Source organism: Corvus hawaiiensis, chromosome 13, assembly GCF_020740725.1.
Source record: "Corvus hawaiiensis isolate bCorHaw1 chromosome 13, bCorHaw1.pri.cur, whole genome shotgun sequence".
NCBI classification, from domain to species: Eukaryota; Metazoa; Chordata; class Aves; order Passeriformes; family Corvidae; genus Corvus; species Corvus hawaiiensis.
The window spans coordinates 21,300,951-21,310,598 of record NC_063225.1 but is presented as its reverse complement, the minus strand read 5'-3'; the positions used below and the strand labels follow the sequence as shown (position 1 = coordinate 21,310,598).

The following is a 9,648-nucleotide window of genomic DNA, read 5'->3' as shown; positions in this document are numbered from 1 at the left end:
GGTGTTTTGGGGTGGTTTGGAAGGTCCCGAGACCCTCCAGTGGGGACACTGGGAATGAATGTGGGTGCTCCGTAGTGGGGCCACGAGAGCATCGTGCTGGGGACACTGGGGACACGAGGCTGGAGATGTTGGGGACATGGTGATGGGGACATGGTGATGGGGACATGGTGATGGGGACGCTGAGGACGCTGTGCTGGGGTCAAGGAGAGACCAGGCTGGAGGTGCTGGGGACACAGGGGACACTGTGCTGGGACCACTGGGACCACTGTCCCAGCCGTGTGGGGACCCAACATGGACACCGTATGCCAGATCCATGAAGGCCCTTGGCTGGGAATAGTGGGGACCTCATGCTGGAGATACTGGGGACATGGTGCCAGAACCATGGGGACCTTGTGCTGGTGACCCATGACAGTGGCTCCACGCTGGGACTGTGCTGACACTGGGGACATGCCATTGACACAGGGATCTGCCACACAGACCCCGTGCTGGACTGTAGGGACTCTGTGACAGCCATCTGGGGACCCAAAATGGTCACTGTGTGCTGGGACCACAGAGGGATCCTGTACTGGGTACACTGGGGACCCTGTGGTCCATGGAAGGGACCAAAAATGGTCATCCCATACTGGGGGCTGCGGGCCCTGTACTGGGGACACCGTGGACTGTGTACTGGGGATATTGGGAACCCTGTGCTGGGCTGTGGGGACACCGTGACAGCCATGGAGGGAACCCAAAATAGCCACCCTGTACTGGGGACACTGGGGATGCCGTGCTAGCAACACTGTGCACCCTGTACTGAGGGCACTGGGAACACTGGGCTGGGCTGTGGGGACACTGTGACAGACACGGAGGGGACCCAAACCGGTCACCCTGTGCTGGGGACACGGGACCCGTGACGGGCCATGGGGACATTGTGGGGGACACCCGACACGGGCACGCCATGGGGCGCCCTGTGCTGGGGACTGCAGCGACCCCAAGCTGCGACGGGGGGACCCTACACCGGGGACTCTGGGGTCACCGGGGTCCCCGCCATTGCTGCGCGCCCGCCGAGCCGCTGCCCCGCCCCCGGCGCTTCCGGGGGTCCCCGGCGGTGACGTCACGGCGGCGCCGCTGGGTGACGCGGTGCGGCGGCTCTGACGTCAGGCGCGGCCCCCCGGCAGCATGGCGGCCGTGCCCGCGCCGCCCGGCCCGCGCTGACATGGTGAGGGGCCGGGACGCGGCAGGGGACGCGGGGACGGCCGCGGGGGGAGCGCGCCCGGCCGAGGGGGCGGGACGGGCCTGCGGAGCCGCGGGGCGGGGAAGGGGCAGCGGCCCTCGGGGTGCCCCCGTGTCCCGGGGTCCCCCGGCTCGGGGCGGGGATGGGGCTGCAGGGACCCCCCCCGTGGCGATCGGCCGGGCCCCCCGCCGGCAGCTCCGTGCGCAGCCCCCGGCCTGGGCCTCCATCCTGGTCCTCCATCCTGCTGTTCGCATCCTGCTTCCCAGTCCGGCTGTCCCATCCTGTTCCCCCACGGTGGTTCTCCATCCCGCTGTTCCCATCTTGCTCCCCCATCCTGTTGTTCTCATCCTGGTCCCCCATGGCAGTGTCCCCATCCTGCTGGTCCATCCTGCTGTCTCCATCTTGCTCCCCCTTCACGCTCCCCCATCTCGCTCCCCCATCCCGCTGTCCCATCCTGTTCCCCAATCCTGCACTCCCATCCCACTATCTCCATCCCACTGTCCCCACCCTGCTCCCGTCTAATCTGCTCCTCCCATGCTCCCTCTCCCAACCTGCTCCTCCATCCCACTGGCCCCCAAATTATTCCTCCCATCCTGCTCCCCCGATCCCGCTGCCCACATCCCACATCCCCGTCCTGCTGCCCCCAAACACTCCCCCCAGCCCACCTCATTCTCTCTGTCCTACTGCTCCCCCCAAACTGCTTCCCCAAATCGTTCCCCCAACCCTCTCCCCAGAACCACCCCCCCGAGTTTGCTCCCCCCTAATTCCCTCCCTGTTAATGTGCTCCCCCAATCCACTTCCCAACCCTCTCCCCCATCCCTGCTGCCTCCCAACCCTCTGCCCCCAGGACCTCAAGGGCCAGTACTGGACGGATGATGACTCCGACGGGGACAATGAGTCTGAGGAGTTCCTCTATGGCGTCCAGGTGGGTGCTGGGTCCCACGGGTGCCACGGGGAGCTCGGGAACCCCAAACTTGAGCCTGATCCCAGGCCTGGGGCTGCTGGGGGCTGCGGGAGGCTCCGGGTGTGACAGAGCTGTGGGCGCTGTGCCGCAGGGGACCTGCGCCGCCGACCTGTACCGGCACCCACAGCTGGACGCCGACATCGAGGCGGTGAAGGAGATCTACAGCGAGAATGCCGTGGCCGTCAGGTGGGTCCGTCTGCTGCCCCCTGCCCTGGGCAGTGCCAGCCCCGGGCACACAGCTGGGCCACGCCAGGAGCCCAGCTGTGCTATCCCCAGGCATCCAGCTGTGCTGTCCCTGGGTACCCAACTGTGCCATGCCCAGGCACCCAGCCATGCCATCTCTGGGACACCTGGCCGTGGCGTCCCCAGGCACCTGGCTGAGCCACCCCTCAGACATACCCTCCCCAGGACACTGGCCACAGTGTCCCCTGGGCACTTGGCTGTGCTGTCCTTGGGCAGCCAGACGTGGCATTCCTGGAGCGTCGAGCTGTGGCAGCCCCAGGCACTCATCTGTGCCATCTTCAGACACCCAGCTGTGCCATCCCTGGGCACCCAGCAGTGCCATCCCCAGCACACCTGGGCATGCCATTCCCAGGCACCTGACCATGCCATCGTGGAGCACCCAGTAGTGGCACCCCTGCATAACCAGCTGTGCCATCCTCGTCACACCTGACTATGGCATTGCCAAGGCACCGGGCTCATCTCCAGGCACCCAGCTGTGCCATTGCCAGGGCACTCAACCATGGCACCTCCAGGACACCTGGCCATGCCATCCCCTGAGCGCCTGGCTGTGCCATTCCCAGGTTCACATCCACATTCTGGGCACTCCCCCTGTGCTCACGCTTGATACGTGGGGAGCCACACGTGCCAGTGTCACTGTCCCATGAGCCTGCCCACCCTGGCACGGTGGGCACCGGGCCACTCTTCCAGCACCGTGCCAGCCCCCCGTGCCACGGCACCACGTGTCTTCACAGGGAGTACGGGACCATCGATGACGTGGACATCGACCTCCACGTGAACATCAGCTTCCTCGATGTGAGTGCCCGGGGTGCCCCCGGCAGCGCTGGCATGGGGAGGGTGGGCACATGCGCCCGGGGGGTCCCCAGTTTCCCCTGCCCGGGTGGAGGTGCTGTGGCTGTGCCGAAACGCGGCTCTCCCTCGGCAGGAGGAGGTGGCGACGGCGTGGAAGGTGCTGCGGACGGAGCCCATCGTCCTCCGCCTGCGCTTCTCCCTCTCCCAGTACCTCGATGGCCCCGGTGAGTGGGGCCGGGCGGGATGTGGTGTCCCTGTGCCCTCGGGACAGGCGCAGGGGTGGCACCGACGGCTCGTCCTCCTGTGTCCCCGCAGAACCGTCCATCGAGGTTTTCCAGCCGTCCAACAAGGAGGGCTTCGGGCTGGGTCTGCAGCTGAAGAAGTAAGAGCTCAAACGTGGTGGGCACCCGAGGGTGGTGGGTGGGGTGGCACACAGAGTCACTGTTCTGCCCCGAAACCGGCCATGTGCCACATGTCGCTGAGCCACCACCTTTTATCCACCACACAACCCCGTGATGGACTCACCACCATCTGTGTGTGGGGAGGAGGAGGGGCTGGGGTTGTCACAGACCACCAAGCACCCACGGGTGCTGTCCCCCCTGTCTGTCAGGATCCTGGGCATGTTCACATCCCAGCAATGGAAACACCTCAGCAACGATTTCCTCAAGACCCAGCAGGAGAAGCGGCACAGTTGGTTCAAGACGAGCGGCACCATCAAGAAGTTCCGTGCTGGCCTCAGCATCTTCTCGCCCATCCCCAAGTAAGGTCCCGACCCCGTCCCCCAGGGGACCAGCCCTCCGTCCCCTCATCCTGGGTGAGGCCTGGCACTGTGCCTCAGTTTCCCCACTTGGATGCTGCTGCTCCCTGCCACATCCCAAGGAGGTGGCGGTTGCTCCCAAAAAGTGGCCGACGGGTGAATCCGGCGCTGGGTGATGGAGGAGCAGGGAACGGTGACGAGCAGGTGCTCAGGGGGATTCTGTGCCCGCAGGTCTCCCAGCTTCCCTGTTATCCAGGATTCAGTGCTGAAGGGCAAACTGGGCATCCCTGAGCCTCGTGTGAACCGCCTGATGAACCGCTCCGTGTCCTGCATGGTGAAGAATCCCAAGGTGGAAGTTTTTGGCTACCCGCCCGCCAGCACCCAGGCAGGTGTTGCCCCCTTCAACATCCTGGTGGGTGCCACCCCGCCTTGGGGTTTGCTTTCCTCTTCTTCCCCTTCCCAGGGGCTCCTCTGGGGTCAGATCATTTGTCGGGAGGTGCTGGGATTCCCATGGGATGGGGGGAGCCCCTGTGGGGTTTCTTGTCCCCACTCTTGGGTGCTCTCAGGGAGCTGGGGTCTGGCTGTGGGGTTTTACCCCACTCTTGGTGCCGCATCCCTGCTGTGCCAGGGGATGCTGGCGTGTTGGGGGTCCTGCTGTGCCAGGGGATGCTGGCGTGTTGGGGGTCCTGCTGTGCCAGGGAGCGTTGGGATATCCATGGTTCCGCTGTGCCAGGGGAAGGTTGGATCTTGTGAGTCCCACTCTGCTGGGAGGGGTTTGGCATGTTGGGGCTCCCCTATACCAGGGGGTGTTGGGATGTTGGGGGTTTCACTGTGCCAGGGGGTGTTGGCATGTCAAGGGTCCCACTGTGCTGGGGATGTTGGGGGTCCTGCTGTGTTTGAAGGGGTTTGGCATGCTGGGGGTCCTGCTGTGCCAGGGTTTTGGCATGTTGGGGGTCCCGCTGTGCCAGGAAGGGTTTTAATGTCGGGGGTCCTGCTGTGCTGGGGGGAGCTGGGGGCTGCCTGTGCCATGCAGAGCTGGGGCTGCATGTGGGAAAGGGGATAACGCAGCTGGCTCTGCTCCGGCTCTGTCACAGGTCGGCGGCCACTGCAAGAACATCCCCACGCTGGAGTACGGCTTCCTCGTCCAGGTGAGAGTCCTGCACCCCACCCAACCTCAGCCTGCTGTGGAGCATCCTCCCCACTGCTCCACATCCCATGTACCCGCATCCTGCTGCCCAGAGCATCCTCCCCCCTGTCCCACTTCCCACTTATCCACATCCTTCTATGCAGAGCATTCTCCCCGCTCCCCCATGTCCTGCTCATCCTTATCCTGATGCCCAGAGTATCCTTCTCTCTGTTCCTCATCCCGCTGATCCCCGTCCCGCCGCCTGGAGCATCCCCCCAAGCTCCGTGTCCATGGCAGGGCTGACTCCCTCTGTCCTGCCCCTCAGATCATGAAGTACGCGGAGCAGCGGATCCCGACGCTCAATGAGTACTGCGTGGTGTGTGACGAGCAGCACGTCTTCCAGAACGGCTCCATGCTCAAGGTGGGGTGGCAGGGCCGGGTCGGGTGCGGGCTGTGCCCCCGTGCCACCATCCCTGACCCTCACCACGCTCCTGTCCCCTCCACAGCCGGCTGTGTGCACCCGGGAGCTCTGCGTCTTCTCCTTCTACACCCTGGGCGTCATGTCCGGCGCGGCCGAGGAGGTGGCCACGGGTGCTGAGGTAGGGATGGGCACGGTGGTGACCCCACCAGCCCCATGGGGCGTTGCCCCTTCAGTCCCTGCTCTGCCCCAAGGTGGTGGACCTGCTGGTGGCCATGTGCCGTGCTGCCCTCGAGTCCCCTCGCAAGAGCATCATCTTCGAGCCTTACCCCTCCGTGGTGGACCCCAACGACCCCAAAACTCTGGCCTTTAACCCCAAGGTAAGCATGTCACACCAGGGGGTGACTGGGAGCCCCAAGGACTCCTCTGATGGCCACCCCTCTCTTGCCCCATGTGCAGAAGAAGAACTACGAGCGGCTGCAGAAGGCCCTGGACAGTGTGATGTCCATCCGGGAGATGACCCAGGTATGTGGCGTGGCCCCACACCCCCCGGCCACGTGTGACCTCCCTGGAGTGGGATCCAAGCCGGGAGTGGCATTTTGGTGCTGATCTCCATCTGCCCGTGGCTGGGTGGGTGCTGGGGGACCCACCTGCACCCCCTCTTGCCTCTGCCAGGGGTCCTACCTGGAGATCAAGAAGCAGATGGACAAGCTGGACCCCCTGGCGCATCCCCTCCTGCAGTGGTAAGGCCGAGGGTGCTGCGGCCCTCTCCCACTGGCCCTTGTCCCTCCCACTGCCCCACATTCCCCGGGACATGGGATGGGGTGGGGGGCAGCCAGGCATCCGTGGAACAGCCCTCTCATCTCCTTTGTCCTGGGGGGTCACGAGCATCCAACAGTCTCGGAGCAGAGTGGGACCACCCTTTCTGACCCTCCTCCTTTTCCTCCTCCTTTTCCCAAGGATAATCTCCAGCAACAGATCCCACATTGTCAAGCTGCCTCTCAGCAGGGTAAGGGACCAGGCCAGGCTCCAGGTGGGGTGCAGGATGGAGGGTGTGGAATGTGGGATGTGGGATATAGGAGGTGGGACGGAGGGTGCAGCAGATGGGATGTAGGCTATGGGCTGTGGGATGCAGGATGAGGCATGTAAGGATATGGGATGGGCGATGGAAGGGTCTGGGATATAGGGTGGATCCTTCTGGGTGGGGTTTGAGCCTGGGAGATGCGGGAGGCAGGACATGGGATATAGGAAGGGGGATGTTTGTCATGGGCTGTGGGGTGGGGACCAGAGAGGGATGCCAAGGACCCTTCTGTCAAACTTGGAGTGGCCAAAGCTGGGCTGGGCTGGACCCGGGGCCGGGCGGCCGTGCATGATCTCTGTCTGTCTGTCTGTCTGTCCTCTCTCCTGCTGGCACTGCCGTTGCTCTTGCTGTTCTCCTGGTAGCAGCTGAAGTTCATGCACACCTCCCACCAGTTCCTCCTGCTCAGCAGCCCCCCAGCCAAGGAAGCCCGGTTCCGCACAGCCAAGAAACTCTACGGCAGCACCTTCGCTTTCCAGTGAGTTGCCAAGGGGGGGGACGGTGGGAGCCCCCCGGGTGGGCGCCGTGGGGGTGATGGACGGGGGGCTGACGTGGGGCTGGCTCTTTCCAGTGGCTCTCACATTGAGAACTGGCATTCCATCCTCCGCAATGGGCTGGTCAACGCCTCCTACACCAAACTGCAGGTACCGCTCCGCTGCCTGCGCCCAGCACACCCCGGGCAACAGGCGGGCAGGGAGGGGGCAGGAAGGTAGGGAGGGGGCAGACATTGGGAAGTGCCAGGCTTCCTCCACTACCACCGTGCCCGAGCTGTCGGGGTGATCCCACCATGCTCACCCTGGTATTTTCCCGCAAGCTGCATGGAGCAGCCTATGGCAAGGGCATCTATCTGAGCCCCATCTCCAGTATTTCCTTTGGATACTCAGGTAAGAGGCTGCCTGCGCTGCCCGGTCCTGCCTGTGCTTCCGTTCCCATTCCCTGCATGGGCCCAGGGAGGTTCAGCATCATGCTGGCTGGAGAAGCCTCGCATGAGTGGCAGCATCCCATATCCATCTCATCCACACCAGCCTCTTCCCAGCCAGGTTGGGGCTTTCCCACACGCCAAAGAATCAAAACTCCTAACGTTTCCTAGGCTTCAAAAGCTGCTGTGCACACTTCTGGGGGGTTCTCAGGGCTCAGCGGCAGGGTGGGAGCACTGAGGGTGGCCATCCCTGTCTGTGGCATGCGTCCCCACATCACCCCAGGGTGTTCCCTGAGGGAGTGACAGCCACTGCCTTGCTTCTTACGCAGGAATGGGGAAAGGGCAGCACCGGATGCCATCGAAGGATGAGCTGGTGCAGCGGTACAACCGGATGAACACCATCCCCCAGGTGATGGGCCAGGGGACAACGGGGTAGGATGGGAACAGGGACATGGCACCCATGGGTGCCAGGACAGGGTGGTAACAACACTGGCTGCTGTTCCCACAGACCCGCTCCATCCAGTCCCGCTTCCTCCAGAGCCGCAATCTGAACTGCATCGCGCTTTGCGAAGGTATAGGGATGTAGTGGGGAGGGACAGGCAGCACCCATGGCGTCACCGGGTGGGTGGAGGGATGGAGGGTCCCCTCAATGGGCTGTCCCCAAATGGGCCCTCCGTCCCCCTCTCCGTGTCCAACAGCCCCTTTCCCTGCAGTGATCACCTCCAAGGACCTGCAGAAACACGGCAACATCTGGGTCTGCCCTGTCTCGGACCACGTCTGCACACGCTTCTTCTTTGTGTGAGTCCAGCTGCGCCCACCCTGCAGCACCTGCGGGGCCCCCACGGGACCCCCCTCACCCCCTTCTCCCCTTCCAGGTACGAAGACGGCCAAGTGGGAGACGCCAATATCAATACTCAGGACCCCAAAATCCAGAAGGAGATCATGCGTGTGATCGGGACTCAGGTGTACACAAACTGAGCGGCGGCGGTGGCGGTGGGACCCCGGGACCCCCCGGGCACCGAGCGAGCCCCCGGGCAAGGCTGGGCAGGGGCCGAGCGGGTTTTGAGCCCCCCGGGCAGGGCAGAGCCGGGGCGACGCCGGCGGCTCCACCTGTACATAGGCGTCGGGCACCCTGTGAGCACCAGGCGGGTTCAGCGGTCCCTTATCCCCTCCCTGTCCCCTTCCCACTGTCCCCGACCCTGTGGCAGCGTGGAGAAGGAGCCACGGATCCGGCGTGGCCGGGGGCTGCCCCTCCTGGCATTGGCAGCGACGGCGTTTTTATCGATGATGAGAAACCGAAGCAAAAAAAAAAACCAACCAGAGCAAACCCAAAAACAGGAAAAAAAAAAGAGAAAAGGAATCGGTGTTCGTGGATTTAACTGGGATTAAAGTGTGGGGTATGGGAAGCGGATGCTGGGGAAGGGATGGGGGCACAGGGAATGGGATTGTGAGGAAAGGATGGGGCACAGGAAAGGAGTGGGATGGGATCACAGGAAAGGGATGGGATGGCTTCACAGGGAAGGAATGGGATTCAGGGGAAGGTGGGAGTGTGGGGGAGGAATAGGGGCACAGGGAAGGCACTGGAACCTGGGGAAGGGATGGGGGCACAGGGAAGGAATGGGATCATGAGAAAGGGATAGGACTGTGGAGAAGGGACAGGAAACAGAAGGGATGGTATCTTGGGGAAGGGATGGGATGGGATTGAGAGGAAGGGGGGTCATGCAGAAAGGATAGGTTCATGGGGAGGGATAGGACTGAGGGGAAGGGATGGGACGGTGGGGAAGTGTCATAGGGAATTGATGCAGCTTTGGGAGGGAACCACTCCCCCATCACACCATGGCAAAGGGATGGTGCTGTGGAGGCGGAATGCAATGGAGAAGGGATCGTGCCTCAGGGATGGGGACATGGGACCCCACAGAGAGGGCACTGGTGCTGCAGCAGACTCAAACGAGAAGGAACCTCCCAGGGACGGCATTTTATGTCAGCCCAAGCCAATCTCCACAGACACGGAGGCAGTGCCAGCACAGCTGCATCCTGCTACACCCAAACCTGGATGGAAACCCAGCAGAGACAGCCCGGAGGCTGCCAGGGCTCAGGGCAGGCAGAGGGGGCTGGGCACTGCGGGTGCCCACAGGCCAGGG

At 63.6% G+C, this 9,648-nt stretch overlaps 1 protein-coding gene across 6 annotated transcripts; it reads left to right on the top strand.

Annotated features, from left to right (window-relative positions):
* The first annotated feature begins 1,100 nt into the window (after positions 1-1,100).
* PARP6 (poly(ADP-ribose) polymerase family member 6) lies at positions 1,101-8,867 on the top strand. Of its 6 annotated transcripts, none has more exons than XM_048318216.1 (22): positions 1,101-1,198; positions 2,061-2,138; positions 2,269-2,363; positions 3,152-3,212; positions 3,343-3,433; positions 3,525-3,591; positions 3,820-3,969; positions 4,198-4,351; positions 5,061-5,114; positions 5,418-5,513; positions 5,599-5,691; positions 5,765-5,890; positions 5,970-6,035; positions 6,186-6,253; positions 6,471-6,519; positions 6,957-7,066; positions 7,160-7,232; positions 7,403-7,472; positions 7,837-7,916; positions 8,016-8,079; positions 8,221-8,305; positions 8,383-8,867. In XM_048318216.1, exons 1-22 carry the CDS (start codon positions 1,196-1,198, stop codon positions 8,483-8,485), a joined length of 1,836 nt encoding a protein of 611 aa, XP_048174173.1. In that variant the 5' UTR covers positions 1,101-1,195; the 3' UTR covers positions 8,486-8,867. The 6 variants fall into 6 exon arrangements, 5 of the variants coding, with proteins under 5 accessions (XP_048174173.1, XP_048174171.1, XP_048174170.1 ...); XM_048318214.1 differs by having other exon boundaries at positions 6,954-7,066; XM_048318213.1 differs by having other exon boundaries at positions 4,198-4,378.
* Positions 8,868-9,648: the final 781 nt, after the last annotated feature.